At 44.7% G+C, this 20,310-nt stretch overlaps 2 protein-coding genes across 2 annotated transcripts in view; both read right to left on the bottom strand.

Annotated features, from left to right (window-relative positions):
* The window catches only part of SOS2 (SOS Ras/Rho guanine nucleotide exchange factor 2), a 56,705-nt gene extending 55,026 nt beyond the window's left edge, over positions 1 to 1,679 (bottom strand). The window contains exon 1 of the mRNA XM_034062013.1: positions 1,283 to 1,679. Coding sequence (XP_033917904.1) covers positions 1,283 to 1,369 — 87 coding nt within the window. The 5' untranslated portion in view covers positions 1,370 to 1,679. The remainder of the gene's footprint in view (positions 1 to 1,282) is intronic.
* Positions 1,680 to 4,196: 2,517 nt separating this feature from the next.
* On the bottom strand, positions 4,197 to 20,302 carry L2HGDH (L-2-hydroxyglutarate dehydrogenase). Its single transcript, XM_034061366.1, has 10 exons — positions 20,214 to 20,302; positions 19,858 to 19,973; positions 18,496 to 18,647; positions 15,920 to 16,051; positions 12,503 to 12,665; positions 11,937 to 11,971; positions 11,018 to 11,185; positions 9,007 to 9,164; positions 7,631 to 7,762; positions 4,197 to 6,679 (listed from the first exon to the last, which is right to left on the bottom strand). Exons 1-10 carry the CDS (start codon positions 20,294 to 20,296, stop codon positions 6,484 to 6,486), a joined length of 1,335 nt encoding a protein of 444 aa, XP_033917257.1. The 5' UTR covers positions 20,297 to 20,302; the 3' UTR covers positions 4,197 to 6,483.
* Between the last annotated feature and the right edge of the window lie 8 nt (positions 20,303 to 20,310).

Here is a 20,310-nt window from a genome sequence, read left to right on the forward strand (position 1 = left end):
AGCAGAAGGTCCAGGATTCTTCAGACAGTGGGTTCTGTGTCAGCCACAAGACTACTTAGCTGCCTCCAGTGGCTTTTAAGACAAGTGATACAGGGGCCCAAAACAAATGATTACCCCACACCATCACTAAATCTATTCTTGGAGAAAAAAAAAAACCACAAACAAGACAAACCACCACTCACATGAGTGCCTGCATTACGTGTATGGCAGTGCTGCCCAGCACCAGAGATCCAGATCAACAGGCCATGATGTTAAGAACTTTATCACAGTCCTCATCCCTTGCAACGGTAACAAGAAAATGACACAAGGCACCCCTCCAGATCCCACCAACCTCAATTTAACACTCTCCCTCCGCTATTGGGGGCGTCCTACCTAAGGGGTGATGTGCTGGGCACTACCCTGCTGTGCAAAACACACCATAAAAAGACAAATCCTTTTCCCATGACAGGCTAAGTGGTTTCCCACACATTTTATCTCAGTTATGCAGCACGTAGCTGTTTCTTAATAAAACACAAGCTGTCTTTACCCTCCGCCATGGCTGATGAATCTACAACCTGGCATTGCAATGGGCAACATATGAGCAGCATCTCAGCTGGGTGGTCAGCAAGAGAGCATGGTCCGGGAAAGGGCATGGAGGAGCTGTCTGGAGAAATGCCACGGATGGAAGGCTGCCCTTCCAACAGCACATCCCAAAGGCAAATCAGTAGTACGAGCCACCTCAAGGCCAGCGGCCCCACTGAGAAGGCAGAGACGGCACTTTTAGCAAGTGCTACTTAAGGAGAAGAAGCAGCCTGTGACAGGAGCAGAGCCTGCTCGGCACACATTGCCACCGGGCAGCATCTTCACACAAAGACGCACAGAAGGCAAGACCGGAGCCCAGGCACCCTGCTGCAGGTTACTCTGCTGTAGACGACGCCTCCTGAGCGGGGGCAAGCATGAGAACCTCCGGGGTCCCCTCTCAACCTCTGCGCGCCGGGGATGGGCGAGTACACAGTGCGAAAGAGCAAGACGGAGAAGCTGAGAAGAGCAAGGGCACTGTGCAAGCAAAGGTCCAGATGTCCCTGCTCTGCCCGAGAGGGCTGCCGGGGTCATGGGCATCTGCGCCGGAGCTGCGCGCCCGACCACAGCCCGTGCGGCGAGGCGGGCACTGCCCCCATTGCGGAGCGGCCCCAGAGCCCGGCAGAGGGGCGGGGAAGGGGCGCTCCCGGGGCCGGGGGCCGCAGCGCGGCGTGAGGCGCAGGTGCCGCCCGCCACCACCCCCAGCCGCCGCCGACGGACTGACCTTGCGCAGGGCGGGCACGAAGAGCCCCCGCCATTTCGGGCCGTTCTCCTCGCCGAAGAACTCGTACGGCTGTGGCGGCGGCTGCATGGCGCCCACCGGCGGCTCCTCCGCATCGGGGCCGCCCGCCTCGCCGCTCCCCGCCGGCTACAGCGCCCGGGGCATGGGGGGAGAAAGAGGGGAGACAACGCGGTGGGGGCGTTGAGGAGAAGGAGAAGCCGTCGCTGGTGCTTGTCAGGGCCGGGCCCGTCCGTGTTGGGCTGTCGGCCGCCGCAGGCTCGCTGCTCACCCCCCCTCTTGGGCGGCCATCACATCCGGCGCGGGAGGGGCCGGGCTCCGGGCCGCCCGCCGTGCGCTGACGGGGCGGCGGGTGAGGCGCCTCGACCCCACTCGCTGCGGCCCCGCTACCGCCGGCGCATTCCGCGCGCATGCGCGGCCGCCACCATTCTGCCCTCCCCCGCCCACTACCGCGGCGCCCCCTGCCGGCCGTGCCGCCAGTGGGGGTCCGGCGCTGCAGCCCCGCAGTGACACGGCCGAGTCAGGTCATTGACGTGAGTGGGGCAGAGCTCCGGCCCCGCGCCACTACCCTGAGCTCTTGGGTGGCCGCTTGTTGCTGGACACGACCCTCCCACAACACTTCCCTCTGCAGCGTGCGAGGCTGCAAGGGCTGCCGCACCCTCAGCCTGCTCCTGCCACCGGCTCTGCAGGACCTCCGGCTCCATCCTTCCGTTCCTCTTCCCTTCAGCTTACTGAAAACAGCCTCACCCTGTGGAAGGCTCAACCAGAACCACCGTCCTGGGAGAAAGGACCGGAGCAGCGGCAGTGCTCAATGAGTTCCCAGCACCAGCGTCCCCACCTCAAGGCTGGTTTTCTCCCCACCTAGAAGCAGTTTTCCTCTGCACCCGGCAGAACACCGGGGCTGTTGCTGTGCCTTCCACCCCCCAGCCACACTTTCCCTCGGGCTGGTTTTGGGACCAGTGCTGTTTAACGTCATTGTCAGTGACATGGACAATGGGATCAAGTGCACACTCAGAAAGTCTGACAATGACACCAAGCTGTCTGGTGTGGTTGACACGCTGGAGGGAAGGGATGCCATCCAGAGACACCTGTGGAGGCTGGAGAGATGGGACAGTGCCAGCTTCATGAGGTTCAACAAGGCCAATTGCAAGGTCCTGCAAGTTTTGAGCAATGTAAAGCACTGGATTTAGAGCAGTCTTGAGAAGGACATGGGGGTGTTGGTTGACAAGAAGCTCAACATGACCCAGCAGTATGTGCTTGCCTCCCAGAAAGCCACCTGAGCTCTGGGCTGCACCACCAGCAGCGTGACCAGCAGGTCAAGGGAGGTGATTTTTCCCCCTGCTCTGCTCTGGTGAGACCCCACCTGCAGTACTGTGTTCAGCACTGAGACCCCAACACAAGAGAACATGGACCTATTGGAGCGAGTCCAGAGGAGGCCACAAAGATGCTCTGAGGGCTGGAGCACCTATGGAGACAGGCTGAGAGAGCTGGGCTTGTTCAGCCTGGAGAAGAGGAGGCTCCAGGCAGCTTCCAGTGCCTAAAGGGGCTGACAAGAAAGCTGGAGAGGGACTTTTGACATGGGCCTGTAGGGAAGGGACAGGATGGGATGGCTTTAAATTGACAGATGTCAGATTTAGATTAGCTATTAGGAAGAAAAGGATACAGTTCTTCACCCTGAGGCTGGTGAGGCACTGGCACAGGTAGTCCAGAGGAGCTGTGGCTGCCCCATCCCTGCAAGTGTTCAAGGCCAGGCTGGAGCAACCTGGACTAGTGGGAGGTGTCACTGCCTGTGGCAAGGAGTTGGAACTTGATGATCTCTAATGTCCCTTCCAACTCAAACCATTCTGGGATTCTATGATTCATTTCCCCTCTGATGGCATGGTAATCAAATCTCACTCCTTATAGACATTCCCCACCCCCCGCCTTGCAAGACTGGTCTACAAAGGGAGTGTATAAATTAAATGAGAAAAATCAGTGTCTTTCTACTACGAGGATTTTGATTCTTTGTTATGGCAGATTTCTTGGAAGAGAGATGTCCTTGCAGAGGCAGCAGCAGCTCCTGTTGCTCTGTAGTGTTAACCTTCCCAAACACATCAAGGCAGTCTTGGAGGTTTCCAATGAAATATTTTTGTGGGAAGATGCTTTTTCATCAAAGCCAAACCTTGAGCAGAAAGAAAACAGCTAATCCCAAATGCTGCTTCAGGGTAACAGTGGTAAGATCTCCAAACCTGCAGTTCTGGTAGCCAGGATGCCCAGCCTGGAAGCAGATGTTGCAGGTCAGGTGAGCCCCTCACTTAGCGCTCTATCCCCACCTTCACAGCCCCCAAATGGCCACGTTCTTCAGGATGTGACACTTCTCTGTTCTCCAGACAGCCTGAACTACTCTGAGGTGTGGCAGTGGTGAGTGGACACAACACAGACCATAAAGGAACTCCTTTTCCCAAGAGCAGCCACCCAGTAAGCCATGACATGGGCCATTATGTCATTCCTTTGCAGCATTTTCAAAATGATCCAATATGCCATACTCTGCTCACAGGTTAGGACTGACTTTATGGGGACACTTTCGTGTAATAAACTGTGTTTGTCCAAAGCTGTCCTGATGCATTTATTCAGAATTTCAAAAATTACCATTCCACGTGCCACTACAGGTCCAGGTCAGGCTTAAGACTAGTTCTGTCTGCCACATACATACCGGTGTCAGAAAATGCTGTGAAGTGTGATAAGCATAGATAAGATACAGGCACTTTAGGAAGACAAGTTTGGTCATGTGTTTCCCCCCAAATAAAGTAATTCCTCTTATACAGAGGAATTAGCCTACCTAATTCAGGTGAGGATTAGCAAGTTATCAAAGAAACTTTTTTTCTGTAAATCAGGAGAAATACACAGACTTCACAGCAACTAAAAAAAGAAACTAACCCAAACCATTATTTTAATCATAATAGAGAAAGGTGCAGTGGCTTCATTCAAGTGAATTAGACTCCTCTGGAAAACACATTCATACATTTTCACACTTTGCGGGCAACAAGATTTATGTTTGAAGCTTCATTATCATAATTCTCTGAAGTTATTCCTTTAAAAAAAGTTTATAACTTTATCTCCAGATATATAAACATTTCACAGAACACTACATAAGGATTCATAATTTAAAAGCTTCAGTTAAACTCTGCTCCAAAATAATCATCTCCTTAGAGTTAAAAAAGCCCAGTTAAATGTGCTGACTTACAATTCACCACAGTATATGACTGCTTTACATTTTAATGTTCTTTATTCTGTTAATACATGTTAGGGCCACACCTCGTGTGGGAGGAAGTTGCTTTTGCAATCCTTTTGTAGTATTTACTGTTGATAGGCAACACTTCTGGTGGGGAGTGAAGATATGATTGTTCCATTGTGAAGACAACTTTTACACAGCCGTATGGTATTTTAGCTTTCGGAATATCTGAATCTGTCTAGTGGTACGGCCAAGAATAATGTCCAAAGCTTGTCTTTGAAGGGCTTATTACTTGAATTTCCAGGTTGTCCTTATACAGGAGTCACTTTTCTGGTAAAGTACATGTCACCAGGAAAAAGTAAAGTTAAATATAGATAGGCTAAGCCCTTTCTCTCTCAAAAGTGGCTCAGCTCTGCACAGTAAAAACATCAGCTAGCACACCTGAGCTCCTGTGCTAACACACTCCCTCATGCCCATCAAAGCAGCACAGAAAATAACTTAAAAAAAACAAACCAGTATGGCAAATTGCCTGGTAGCAAACTACCCACAATTATCTGTATTACCCAACATCCTGTGAACATCTACTTTAAAAGTATTCTCAAGTACTTTGTCCCTGGGGCCACATAATTCTTTTTTGTAGCAATTATGCAGAACATGCCAAGATACTCAGTTAGCTTAGTACCAAACTTGCTGAACATGTCTCCTGAGTTTAAAGCAAGGTCTCCACAAAGACTCTCTTCCAGGTGAATCTTTGATAAAACTGCAAGTATCATTAAGAGCCCAGAAGAGTAACCAGCACTTTCTACACTCCCCTCTTGCCAGGCCTGTGGAAAATGGGAGCCTTTCTGACTCATTGCTGTTTGGGCTCCAAAGGAAGCAGTGTGCAACATGACTCAATTAAGACAGGTTTCTGTAGCTTCCCTCCCTTCACATATGCCTTTACAAAGACCATTTCCACTGGATTGCTCAACATACTGCACAAAGATAAGCTCCTTTTGCATTACTTGTATTCAAATGGAAAAAAAACCCAACCCTGAAGATCAAAGTTCCTGATCTTTCACTGATCAGAATAACTCTTTATGTATACATTTTAACAATGTTATACATTTTATATATGTTTAACATTTTATGTTAAATGTTTAACAGTTTAACAATGTGTAACAGTTATACAAAATAACTGTTTATGTATACATTTTAATTTCAGCTTTATAAAAAAAATACAGACAGTGATCAGATAGCATATCTGACTTGAGTATCTAAATTGACTTGGATTTAGTAATCCCTTGTTAGGCTTATTTTACTGCGAAATACTCTATGTTCATGTAGAAGGCTCTGAATATTGTTTTCAGTCTCTGATAAAGCCCTTAATTCTATATCAACAGAACCTTTAAGCAGGGCTTATCCTTCTATCTCCATTAATTTAATGTAAGCTAGGGGACTGTAGACTCCAATTTAAATGGAGTCAGAGTCAAAGCACACAGAGAACCACTCCATGCCTGTGGTTTTTCAGAGGACCAACCACCTCTCCAGAGAGCAACAAGAAGGCAGTGTTCAGATCTGAGAAATGGGAAGTCTGTGTGGGCAACCCCACCACAGAGGCTTTTCCTGCTTCAACTTAAGGCCCACTACGGTTGAAGAGACCCTCACATTGCGTGTGGCACCAGCCCCTCCACAGGCTGTTCCTGCTTGGGTGAACAAACCTTTACTGCGAACAGGGTTGTTTGTTTCTTTCCTGCAGACGGCTGTACCACACCAGGCCTGACCAGGCACCACAACTCCTGTATTCATGAAGCTGAGAAGCTGCAGGCTGGCAAAGGCAAACGTTTCACATACTGCGTTTGCTATACCAGTGCTGGTCTTGCAAGTGACACTTTGCCTGTTTTATCTTTGTCATTAAAGGCTGTGGAGTTCATTCAATGCAGACAAGATGCTACACATACAAGAGGCATAAAACCCCACTACACCTGTCAATCATTCACAATTCAAACCTTCGCTTCACTTCATCTGCGATCATTTTTGCAATGGCAAGGGAGGAGGTAGCAGCAGGAGAAGGGGCATTTCTGACATGAAGAATTCTGCTTCCAAGATCTCCACTGCCTCCATCAAATACAAAGTCATCTACCAAATTTCCATCACTGTCCAATGCTTGAGCTCTCACTCCAGATGGACCCCTGCAAAATAAAGGAGGAGCTCACCAATAGAAAGAAATATTTTCTGAAGTCAGGAAATCAATCATGACCTTGTAAATATGCCCAGGCAAACAATAAGAAAGGCGGACCATGCAGTCAAAGCCCAGTGAGGCTTCTGAGGGAGCACAAGGAAGTTTAACACTTGTGACGCAGAGTAGGAGATGTCTTGCAGTCATTACTGTAAAATGAGGGCAGGTAGCCAAGCAGAGGTTCTTCTGTATCTTTCCTGGTTGTGAAGATACTCTCCTCCCCACAAACACAAACATGTCCTGTCTTTTCAAAACGGAAACCCTTCCCTTTGTTTTGAAATAGCAAGCCTTGTCAAACACGAATTTCATGCCAGTGGTATAGTGCCTGAACTGGATAACTCCCTTTTACTGTGCTCAAGCTTTTCTTATTCTGGATTTTCTCCCTGCAAATGTTTGGAGAGTTAGATCTACCTCATCTTTCCTCACAAGTCTCTTCAGTTCCTTAGCATTTATAAACTCCCCTGGATTGTTTTCTCTCTCCACACAGTAAGAAGCTGAATATCATTTTATTGAGATGATGAAACTAAGTCAATATTCACCCAGTAGCAACTCAGTCTGACTTCTCTGAATTTCATCAGTGTTTTGCTTTCTTTGTGAACTCAGATTATGTTCACTCTACTGAATGTGTCACCAGGACAAAGTGTCTTGCTTTTTGGTGAATATGTCACAACTGTGAATTTCAGCCTATGCAGGGTGCAGAAAGTCACACACATATTCATCAAACTTGCCTGTACACAAGCAAACACAAAAGGCCTTCCTGTGTAAAGTATGGAAATGCTTCAATGCTTTGGTAGCATATTTTGATGGAGGGAGTAAGCTAATACTACCTTTGCTACCCTTAAAAAAGAAGAGATTTAACAATGTAGCAACACTGGGTGTATTTAACAAGAAAAGTTTTCTTTACCTGAGTACATCATTGACAGTGACCTCAGGGATGAACTTCTGCAGTTGCTTCACCTGTGCACTCAGGAAACATGCTCTGTACACTTCACTCAGTCCGTAAGGCACGTTTCTTAGCATGAGCTTCCACAGCCCACTGTAGAGAGAAAAAATAACTGCGGTAAGAACAAATCTTCCAGAATGAATGCAGCCACGTCAAACTAACACTAAGATGGTATCAAATCCAACTACATGGCTAAAGTTCCCATTCCCAACATCAGTAATCTGATCATGCTTTCTACTTGAGAAATATACATTTGTCCTTCCCTGCTTCAACAAACCTTGCTTACAGAGGTGTACTGCCTTTACATTCTTTCTCTGAGAATTAACTATGAACTCCAGTCCTTTCTGTGCCCAGGATTTTTCTCTGGTCCAGTCAAATCGCAAGAGACTGAAATCCCATGTGCTTGAAGGAAGGCAGACATACTGCTTGAGCTTTTTTTTTCCCACAATCATTCTGACAAGATTGCCACACTCCAAAACTCTTTAGTTTTCGGCCAACGAATCTTGCTATGTCTTTGCAAATCTTGTTTCCTTGCTTTGCTTTCCTCAAGTCTTCCAGTATAAAATTCTACAGACAGTAATCACTATGCTTTCAACTCTTTAAAAACTGCATTAAGTTGAGCTGTTTGCCAGAAAGGTGCTTTGCAGTTCTTTAACCTGCCTCTCCTTGGATCTCCCCAACATTTACTATTTCAAGTCTAATTTCTAAAACGGAACACTTTGTCATGGTCCTTTCAGCTTCTCATAAAGAAGCAAAATTTTTCTCAACTTCCAGAGATACTCTGTTCATTTGTGCTTGCAATTTGGCAATGATTCCCAGTTTCTCTAACATGCTTTCTAAGACAACTTCCTGGCCTCCATTCATGGCCCTTAACATTATTACTTTGGCATTTGGACATTTTTTAAATGTATACTGATGGTCTGATAAAGCTTAACATGGCAATTCAGACCACTCTGTGTTCCTCTTCTAAGCATCTTCCGCAAGTATTTGAATCATGCTGTCAAGGCTGACTAAATTATTACACTGCATTGGACAAAAACCTATCCTGGAAGAGCTCTAGTAGCAGCAACATGGCTGACCAGTACCTTCCAATGAGCAGGCACATTCTCAGACCAGCTGAGACATGTCTTGGTAATTTATGAAAATTAAAATATTAGATCACATCAAGTCAAGTGTCTTGAAGAAGTCTGCCCTCATCAGCATATCTGTCTTTAAAAATACAAAAAAGCTTGGTAAAAGCAGTTTTTTGGACAACAACTAGCTTCCATGGAGTCGCAAGCTGACATCTAATGATATGAAAATAACTGTGTTCAGCAGTCAAAAAGACAAGATATTACCTGTACGATACAGCATCTAAAAAGTCTCCAGTGTTGAAGTCAAACAATTTGTAGCCCTCTCTCTTAAAGGCTAATACTGCATTAGGACCAAGCCACACACTGCCGTCCATTCTTGGTGTGAAGTGAAAACCCAGAAAAGGGAACCGAGGATTGGGAACCTAAAGAGAGATACAAAAGTTATTACAGCTGTTACAAACAAGGTAAAAGGAACAGCCATGCGACCACTTAAGGTCAACAAACTCATCCAGGAAACACGGAAAACATTTGTGAGAAGAAAAGTAGAGCTGTTTACACAGTAAAGGACTTGTCATCTGAATAAATGGAAATAACTATTCTCAAATGAAAAAGTAAAAAAGTAAGTTTGCCATTTTATTTCCAATCACTACAAGAAAATTCAAGTCATAGAATCAGACAGTTGGCTCCTGTGTAGGTTTTTCTGCTCAGTAATTGTGCAGTTATAGCAAATAACTAATTTAAACCAATGAAGAACTGAGCAGGGCCAAGTAAGACTGCAAAACAAACAACAGGACAAAAAAGTACACACGATTTCTCAGGATATAAGTCAAGCCACAACAAAACCAACAACACACTAATGCTATTCACCCGAAGTAATTATACTGCAATAAAATAGGTTATAGAATACTAGGAAAACCTCATCATTCTGTATGGCTCAAAACAACATGCCATTAGCAAGCCTGATGAATGCTAATAATGGAGTTTTGGGTTTGTTTGCAAATAGAATACAGTGTACTTGTGTGCAGAGGCTGAAGCAGAAATAAGCTGTCACTATGCAGATACAGGTGTGAAATAAGCACACCTCCTTTTGCACTGATCTTTAGCTATTTACAAGAGGTGACTACAGAGGTGAGTGTGTTGTAGTCTGAACACAAGCAAGTACTGGCTATTTCTCAAAAAACAATACTGTTATGATTGAAAAGTGATTTAAGATATATTCCTTTTCTGTATTCAGTGACTGATTTTCCTGTTAAAATACGATTTTAAAACTTTTGCAGCTCATTGCAACCATTCCATGAGCTACATTACATTTTCAGTAACATATTACTAAGAATCATGCAATTTTCTAATCTTGTTATCATTATCTGGCCATAACAAAAGGAAAAAAATAAAAACAGAAAAACCCCCAAAAATAATCAAGTGGTACAAGCTATCCTCACACAGCCATGGAAAAAGGCTGGAAAGTACCCACACATCCCAGGCCGTTCTCTCACATCTCAAGACAGGATCTTCAATCACTCCCAGGTAAGATGAAATCAGACAAACTCCCAATGCCCAGGGTTCCACAATGTTTCTAGGGTGACCTGCTCCAGTCTTTAGCAGGGAAATCTAAGTTCATATTTGAAAGGCATTACTTCAACGTACTGCATAAGTTAACTAAACTGCTGCCCTAGAAATTCCCTCTTCTTGCTTGACAACTTCATTTTCTGTCAGGGATTGATGTCCTTCACCACACTATCTATATTAAATGGTAGAAAGCTTGTCCTTTTCCTTCTTGTGTCCATTTTTTGTCATACAAAGTAAAGCTAATTCAAAGATGATGATTAGAGGTGTGTATCTAAATCTGAGCTTTGGGCATTAGCACACAAGATTAAACCCTATGTCTAAGTAATTAGTTATTTACTGTTGTACCTCACTGACTTCTGAATCCTGTCTACAGATTTAAAACAGAAAAACACCAGGCTTTTGTGGGCATGGGGCTATCATGCTATATGTTTCATCCTTTTGCTATTAAAAACCCAAAACCAGATAACAACAACAAACCCCCAACACAACAAAAACACAACAACAACAAAAAAGACTGGCAATAGTTTCCCTCGTGGTACTTCTACCTGTTCCTCAAGAATCAACAAAAACAAGCTGTAGTGTCAGAAGGCAACTGAATGTACACCCACATCACTCTCTGCACAGAAATAACCATTAAATACTGCCCTTATTTCTGTAGTTTTAGCATTTCTTAGAGTACACCAGGAAACACAAACAAGAGAATACATACTGGATAGATATTTCCTTTAACCATGTAAGACTTTTCTGGTTTTAGCACCAAATAATCTCCACGGAAGGGTACAATACGAGGTTCAGGGCTGCAGCCACTGATCTCAGACAGGTGGTCTGAATAAAGTCCTGCACAGGTCACAATGTGCCGACAGTAGATTTCCTCACCCTGGGGAAAAACAAAAAACATAAAACACACAACAATTCAATGTACCTACTAAAAAAAACCACCCATCACCTACAAGTTTTGGAAGAAAATGAGTCAAGGTCAGAAAGAAAACCAAATGTTTTCAGAAGGAGGGTGAAATATTTGTTTCATTTGTAATATTCTCCCCCTTTGCTCCACTCTTGTAAGACTCCACCTGCAGTACTACGTCCAGCTCTGGGCCCCCAAAATAAGAATGTGGACTTGTTGGAGCGAGTCCAGAGGAGGCCACAAAGATGTTCTGAGGACTGTTGCACCTCTTCAGTGAAGACAGGCTGAGCGAGATGGGGTTATTCAGCCTGGAGAAGGCTCTGGTGAGACCTTAGGGCAGTTTCCAGTACGTAAAGGGGCCAACAAGAAATCTGGAGAGAGACTTTTTACAAGGACATGTAGATAGGACAAGGGGGAACGGCTATGAACTGCAAGAGGGGAGATTTAGATTAGGTGCTCCATTCCCCTGAGCATTTTCATGTCCCCCTCTGGACTTGCTCCAACATGTCCACACACTTATGTTGGACCCCCAAGAATTAAACCAATAAAGAATTGACTGCAGTTTTTTATTGAAGCAGTCCTAGATGACAGTGATCATGTTACTGAACAGCATCTTTTAACTTTTTCTAGAGAGCTGAATAATCCACCAGGACTCAGCAAAAATTCTTACGAAAAGGAGAAACAGCTTCCAATAAAACAATTAAATCTTAAGCTTTGTTCTCACCTTTGAGTTCCGAACAATGACTGGGTATTTCAGTCCTGTCACAGAATTAGACAAGAGAAGGAATTAATCAAACACATAACAGAAAACTGACAGAACAAGCAGCTTGTCACAATGAAGGTTTCTTCCACTGGAATATCTTCAAGCTAATGAGCAACCACTGTTGCATGTAACTGATGTTGGACATAGCTGTATGAATTAACACAGGTTTTTTATTCTTCCATATGTGTACCAGCACAGATCCAACCTGCCTTCCAGGATAAAGCACTATTACAAGAATATAAATGCAATATTAAGCTAAATCTGATTTTAATAGGAGGTAACTTTTTCCCTCACTTTTACTATCATATTGTTCCACCAGCTTTAAATGCTCCCACTGAAGGGTGACCTGCCTGAAGAAAAAACAAAACAGTGAGCTTCCTCAATAATCTCACTAACATAGTTTTAAGTTTTGTCTCATCCCCACAAGACAGAAAGGTTCAGAAATGTCATTTCAGTTAAAACAAATGTGTTTTCAATAAAATCTTTGGCAGGATTGTTGTAAATGGAGGAAAAAACCCCTGCCTTACCATCTGCACTTTCCGAAGAACTTTCTTTAGCCATCTCCATGTTTGTAACTTCAAAATCAGTGAAGATCATCCCACCTGCTTCCCGGAAGTCTGCTGCATAGGACTGTGCCACTTGTTTATAATTCACAATGCCAGTATATGGAGAATCGAGGGCCATCAGACCCTGAAATAATATTAAGATACATAAGAACAGTGAAGGCTGTATGTGGACTTTGATATTCAATACAAGAGACTATTACATCTGGAATGATGCACACTGCAATGGAGAAAGGAGTCCTGCTGCCCCCCATCCCTGTCTGCTTGTTCCTAGCCTCTCCACATGCCAGCTCCAGTGTTAGTGTTTGCTGGCAAACTACTTATGGTGGACTATGATCATGTGACTACAGCATAATGCAGTTTCCTCAACAAAGCACTTAATGATAAAACAGGTTACTCAGCCTTGGCTTCAGCTAATAGCTACTTATTATTTTTCACTATGCAATTCCACCTTCAAATGGTCACTTGGGAGCTCTACCTGGTGCATGGCTGTTGACAGCGCCTCTTGCAAGGCTAAAACATACAATCTAGCCAGGGTGCAACACTGCACTGCACATCAAAGAGAAAAGTCCCTTCTTATTTAGGCAACAGCCTACACTTGTCTTAGCAGAAAGCAAGGATCAAGCCCAGTGTGTAGCTATAATTCTTAATGTTTCTTAGAGATGCTTTACTATGTTTACTCAGAAGAGGTTTTTTCAGTTTCTCACATTACTTTTATCATGGTAGATGTCATCACAATATTTTCCTAGTTCTGACTATCAGATAAGGATAGTAGCACTACTTTATCTCTGAGAGATGCTGCAAATATAACTACATTAAAAGATTGACAGCCACTCAGGTACTACAATAGCAGGTGCCATTCACATGCCCAAGACAACCAGAATGGTTGGCCCCTCTACTCTGCCCTCGGGACACTGCACTTGGAATACTGTGTACAGTTCTGGTGTCCTCAACATAAAGGACATGGAACTGTTGGAACAAACGCAGAGGAGAGCCATGAGGATGATCAGGGGACTGGAGCACCTCCTGTATGAAGATAGGCTGAGAAAGTTGGGGATGTTCAGTCTGGAGAAGAGAAGGCTGTGTGGAGACCTCATAGCAGCCTCCCAGTATCTAAAGCAGGGCTATAGGGATGCTGAGGAGGGACTCTTCATTAGGGAACGTAGTGATAGGACAAGGGGTAAAAGGCTAAAACTTAAACAGGGGAAGTTTAGATTGGATATAAGGAAGAAATTCTTAACTGTTAGGGTGGTGAGGCACTGGAATGGGTTGCCCAGGGAGGTTGTGAATGCTCCATTCCTGGCAGTGTTCAAGGCCAGGTTGGACGAAGCCTTGGGTGACATGGTTTAGTGTGAGGTGTCCCTGCCCATGGCTGGTGGGTTGGAACTAGATGATATTAAGGTCCTTTCCAACCCTAACTATTCTATGATTCTATAAAACCTTTTTTTCCACCTGATAGACAGGCTGAGAGAGCTAGGGTTGTTCAGCCTGCAGAACAGAGGGCTCTGGGGAGACCTTAGAGCAGCTTCAAAGGGGCTGACAAGAAATCTGGAGAGGGATTTTTACAAGGTCCTGCAATGACAGAACAATGAGAAATGGCTTTAAACTGAAAGAGGGGAGATTTAGATTAGATATAAGGAAGAAGTTCTTCACTGTGAGGGTGGGGAGGCACTGGCAGAGGTTGCCCAGAGAAGCTGTGGCTGCCCCATTCCTGTCAGTGTTCAAAGTCCTATTAGACCAGGGGCTTTGAGCCACCTGGTCTAATGGAAGGTATCCCTTCCCATGGCAGAGGGGGTTGAAGTGGGTGGTTTTTAAAGTCCTTGACAACCAAAACCTTTCTATCATTCTGTGATTCTATGATACCACCATTCAAGTGCTGTTTGCTTACAAGGATAGGACTCAGCTCATTAAACCAAGGTAAATTAAAAAAGACCCATCTGAATCTACTCATTTGCAGAAGAAAATGCTCAGCTGGATCTTGAACAAGCAAAGAATGTTTTAAGGAGTGGATATAAAATGTTTACAAGAAAAAAAAATAAAAAGATTCCTCCCCAGAAAATTTGCCTGTACCTATAACCATTCACAAGCAGAGTCATGCAGCAATGCAGCAACAACAATAGCAAGCTGTCAGATGAAACAACACAGGGAATTTATATCCAGGTTTTCCTTTCAACCAAAGATACACTAAACAACAAGTCTGTATTCCATAAACTACCCACATTTCCCCTGCTGTGAAAATAAACAGGCTGAGAAGTGCTACACAACCACCACCATTTCAATCCAGGAAGCAACTGGATTGAAATTGGCTTAATCACAATCTGCACTTATGTGTGGAAGCTGTATTATCAAGCTTTACTGTATGGTAAATAATTTTAATGGGAAGGAGCAGAATCATCTCAGCATAATCTCAGATGGAGCAGCTCTACCCTGGGCAAAGACAAATCTGCCTATCAACCACAAAAACATACAAGCAAGCACCTGCAAAGAGAATCAGAGACCGATTTGGGTTGGAAAGGTACCTTAACATCACCCAGTTCCAACACCCCTGCCACACCTTCCACTAGACCAGGTTGCTCAAAGCCTCATCCAACCTGGCCTTGAACTCTGAAGTGGGAACAATTACAGATAAAATTAAAACAAAAAAAAGAGAGAATAATACCAATAAAAGTTTAAAAATCATCATTGGTAGGAGAACTGTTTTGTTTGGTTTGGGCTGAGCTTTTTGGTTGATTGGTTGGTTTTGTTTCTGATCACATACATCAGGGAGGACACCTCTGTGTAAAGCTGGGAACAGAATGAAGTTTGAGCAACTTGTAGGCTCTGTCCATTTACCTATAAATTCAGCCCTGCAGAAGGCTAAGGGACTCTAGAGTCTCCTACTTTGAGTTTTATAAGCCTAATTCTTTTTGTAGGCTGCAAGTGAAATAGATTGCTTGCTCTCCAGTTTGTGAATGCTGGCTCTTAGGATCCAGCCAGTGCCTTATGTGAAATTAAAGCAGCAGTAATTCTTTATGCCTTCATCATATAGAGAACTAATGAATTATGAACCGACAAGTAACGGAAAGAGGTGAGAAGGAGAAACCTGGGGTGAAAGTGTCACCAATGATTCTACAGCATCACCTTATGTTATGTTAGACCTGGTCTGATGTGTATGTAATGACAGATGCATGTGAAGGATTGGGCTGAGGTAAAAAGTTCCAGAAATAAATGGATACATTTATTTTTGTTGACAATTATATTTATTCTGAGTTTTCAGGCTCTTTTAAACTTGTCCCCCATGCGAATTACCTTAGGACCAGAAACATATTTATGTTAAGTTAAAAAATGTCACCTGAGAGACTGAGATCTTACATGGTAATTAAAAAAATGCAAATCCCTTACCCTGCAGAAGGGTTCTTTTGCTTGTATTTCTTTTGTTCCAATCAGTTTCAGACCTGGGACATTGTTCTGCAGCCCTCTTTTGTAGAGAGCTTGGAGTCTTGGAATTTCATCTTGTTCAACAGCTACAATTAGCTTCAGAAAAGATAACAAGGCACAGCAGTAAGCAAAACACACACAGCCAGTTCAGGTCTGGCATCAAGCCCAAGCTAACAAGCAAACAATAGTGAGTAAGTGAACAGTGAATTATAATTCAAGGAGGGAGAAATGTGATTTGTGCCATTAGTTGCACAAGATTCTATAAATACCAGTTATTGCTAAGAAAGCATTAAGGAGAGTGAAAAACAAATGTTAAACTGTAGCTTAAGCTACTATCAATGGATAATGTTTGCTAAAAGCACCACGAGACTACAAATCTCAATGTGAAAGAAGAGAATATTATTTTAAAGAGACACTGGGATTCTTCCAGAAATAAAACTGAACTAACCCAAGTTGTACAAATCTCAAACAGTCTCGATAACAGAGTAATGACGTGTTCTGACATGGTGTCTGAACTGTATTGTATCACTTAACCATGTAGTTAGCTCACAACTACCACAAGAGATTTATCCAGGCTATGAATTATCTGTGTCAGGTTTGCACAGACCTTGCTATTTCCAGGTCTTAGCTCAAGTCTGACAACACAGACAATTCTGTATTGAGAAGCCACTAAGTTCTCCAAACCTGGGGCTGTTTTCTGTAGAACTTGCTGTAAAGCCTCACCATCATCTTTCCTGGAATAAACACTGCCGGGAAAGGCGATGAGGAAGTAACAAATTTATAGTCAGCAAAGGACCAACAATGCTGCTGGGTCGGCTAATCTTATCCAAGCTCGTATTTACACCTACAGAGCAAGTCTGCCGTCTTCAGCTTTGAGCTCAGCGCAGGCTTGCCACATCAAGTGTATTGCTGTACAAATCCACAGTGCCATCTTGTGACCAGAGCTGCCGTGGAGGGAGCACAGCCTGGCCGGGACAAACACCACCCGCAGTGGTGCAGGCCCATCAACACTGCCACGTCCAGGGATTTCTGCTTTGCACCACAGAGCTGGTGAGATCTGCACCCAGCTACCCATGCGTTCTGAGCTAGGGGGACTTGCAGTAACGCTCATCACACCAGATAGAGTCTGCATTGCACTTATAAAAGAGAAAGGTTTAGGAGGTCCAAGATGTTTATGAGCAACCTTGAAAGGGGCAGCCAGGGAGGTGAGAAAGTCAGGTGATGGTTTAAAGCGGCTCGAGATGGTTCTGAGAAGAGCTGACTGTAAAGAACTGCAGAAGACCTTCCAAGGTGAATGAGCAACTGAAAATGGCAGATGAAATTCAATGCATATAAATGTGAAATGGTGATCATAGAAAAAGTAGTCTTAGCCTCAGGTATAAAATGCTGAATTCAAGTTAAAAGTTATTACTCAGGACCAAGATGTTGCGGTAAGGATAGATAGTCCTATGGAAACATCAACTCAATGCCTAGTGACATCTGGAAAACCCTAAATTGAATGTCAGGAAAAATGAGGGTGAGGATAGAGGATAATACAAATAATACTATTTCTCTGAAAAAAAAACCCCACAGTCTGACCACATTTTGAAAGCTGTGCACAATCGTGGTCCTTATCTTGTATCAAAGATGCATTAAACCATGAATGGGTCAGAGAACAAAGCCAGGATAAGGAGAGTCATGATAAGCTTCTCTAAAGACTCACCAGCTGGAAGGGAGAAGGGGATATGAAATTATGTGCAACTTAGAGATTGTGAGCACAGATCAACTGTTCATGAGCTTTTCTAACACAAGGTGTAGGGGCTATCAGATGCAGCCTACAGGAACCAGGTGCAAAATGATGCAGTGGGTTGTTGATCTGTGGAGCTGCTCATCAAAGTATGCTCTGATGCAAAAGCTTTTAATTGAAAAACACTTAGAAAACCATTGAGAGTCACCACAGACAAAATACATCAGGCTCAGAAAATTATCTGAGCTGAAAATAATTGGAAGCTGGAAGAATTAATAATTTGCTTGTCCTGTTCTCATTCTTTCCTCGGTCTCTCCAGAAACTTCCAGAAATTGGTTACAGGGTTGGGTAGACCCCAAGTGAATCAGTACAGCTGCTCTTCTGTCCCCAGCATTTCAGGTTGTGTTAGGTGGATATAACATGGCATAAATGCATGTAGCTGGGTCACATCTGGATCTGTTTTCAAGTCTTTTCAGAGTCTGATATGCCAGGAAATAAGGTATGCACATACTGAGACTTTGTGCTCTTTGGAGCTACACAGGTGTTCTTCCATGGGGCCTGGCTTCCACCATTACCTGGGATAGTTCATCTCAGCCCACAGATAAGGAGAATTATTATTTAGGTCCAGAAAAGAAACCAATTTGAATTGCTGGAAAGAAGAAAACAAAAAGGCACTTTCATTCTGAAACTAGTGTTGCAGAAAGTCATGTCTTGGGAGAAAGACCACAACCAGGCCTCTGCTATGGATTGTAACATTACATTATACAGTCTCAGTTTCCAAATGTACAATAAGAATGCACAGCAGTTCCTATACCTTCCCACACTGCTTATATGGTATTCCCTTCTGGTCACAGTACTCGTAGCAGAGGGCTGCTCCCTCTACACACAGCTTAGCTTTCAGAGATCCAGGTGTGTAGTAAATTCCACTGTGAATCACGCCACTGTTATGTCCACTCTGGTGATGAGCTGGATAGTAAGAAAAGTATGCTGTTAAAATGCATGTTTCCAGTATTAGTTCATATTTTAATTACCTCAGCTGTCAGAAGAGTAAGGTCCTGCACTAAATGAGTGTTAAAATAGATGCTCATATAAGGTAACTGCACAGCAAATCCAATTCCTCCCTTGGTCTCAAAAGGCTAGAAAAACACTGACACAGCAAGACCTAGTTAATAATAAACCATCACAGCTTGCAGTGTGTTGAATCAACAGGCAGAATAAAAGCCAATCACAAGTTTTTCCTCTAAGAGCTACACTTGCAGGCCAATCAACCACAATTTTGTACATGCTCAAATGAATGTTAAGAAATTCCATTTTTTAAATGAAATGCATCCTTAAAGGCCTCATCTGACATAACATCCACACAATCCACAATTTCTTGGGATGTGCTGGTAGGTGACCTAATGTACATCCCATCTTATTATAAAAAGCCACTTCATACCACACATGTAACACCTCAAGACCAGTTTGCAGCCTGGCTGATAGAGCTATTTAAAGCAAGACCTTGGGCTCACTGGTATTATTTTGCATTAGCCACTGACATGATCCCTTGGGGTTGTTCCTGCCTACCCTGAGTGGCTGCCTATCTGCATAAGCACTTTGTGTGAAAAGACTGCTTATGGTGAAACTGTGCTTGTAGTTCAGTGAGCCAGAAAAGCTTCCAATGTAGCAACCGGGATTATTCTTTCTTATTTCAAAGCCAGGACGGATGACCCAGTGAAGAATGCCTCAAGATTTCCTGTGTAAGCAGACAAGACTGAGATCTGTGCTGTTTTACTGTAGTTAATTCTGAGCCAATAACTAGTGACCATCTTCCCAAATATCTAGAGTTCTTCACCTCTGATAAATTGCCTCCCATGCAAGTTAACACCACTTTGCACAGCATATACAGTGATATCCAGAATCACAGGGCATATGACTGTGGTTTACGGTTCTGACAGTTGACAGGCATAGACTTTGCCCAAAACAGCAACGGGGCAAACTGTGGCAAGGGGTTGGAACTGGATGAGTTTTAAGATCCTTCCAACCCCAACAACTCTGTGATTCTAGGATTCCCTTTACAGGCATGATCACAAAGTACTGCGGTTTTTGGCGAGGGTGCCCTTTGGAAAAGTACTTCTGACAGACTGACAGCCAGTGAACCCGAGCACACCCGGGTGAGGAGGACACGGCACCATACCCAGCTCCTGCTCCTTCTCCAGCACGGCGAAGGTGAGTGAGGGATGCCGCCTGACGAGCTCCCGGGCCGAGGCCAGCCCCACGATTCCTGCGCCCACCACCACCACGTCGAAGGTGCTGCACACACACACACACACAGACAAGCAGGCAGTGAGCCCACCCGCAGGGTGCCGGCAGGGACGCGCCCGGCTGCCCGCCCGCAGGGCAGCCCTCCTCCCGCCCGGGCTCTGAGGGAGCAGTGCATCCCCGGTCCCGGCAGCCTCATGGCCGCCCTCCCGCCGTGAGGGCAGAGCTGAGGGGCCACGGGCAGGGGAGGCTCTGGCAGGGCCGCCTCCCGCGCCCGCCCCGCGGCCTCACCTGCGCTGGCGGCGCTGGGCTCGCCACAGCGCCCCGGCCCCGCCGCTGCCCGCCCGCTGCCGCAGCAGCGCCGCCGCCGCCATCTTGGGGGCGATGA

The sequence above is a fragment of the Melopsittacus undulatus genome, chromosome 4 (assembly GCF_012275295.1).
Source record: "Melopsittacus undulatus isolate bMelUnd1 chromosome 4, bMelUnd1.mat.Z, whole genome shotgun sequence".
Taxonomy (NCBI): Eukaryota; Metazoa; Chordata; class Aves; order Psittaciformes; family Psittaculidae; genus Melopsittacus; species Melopsittacus undulatus.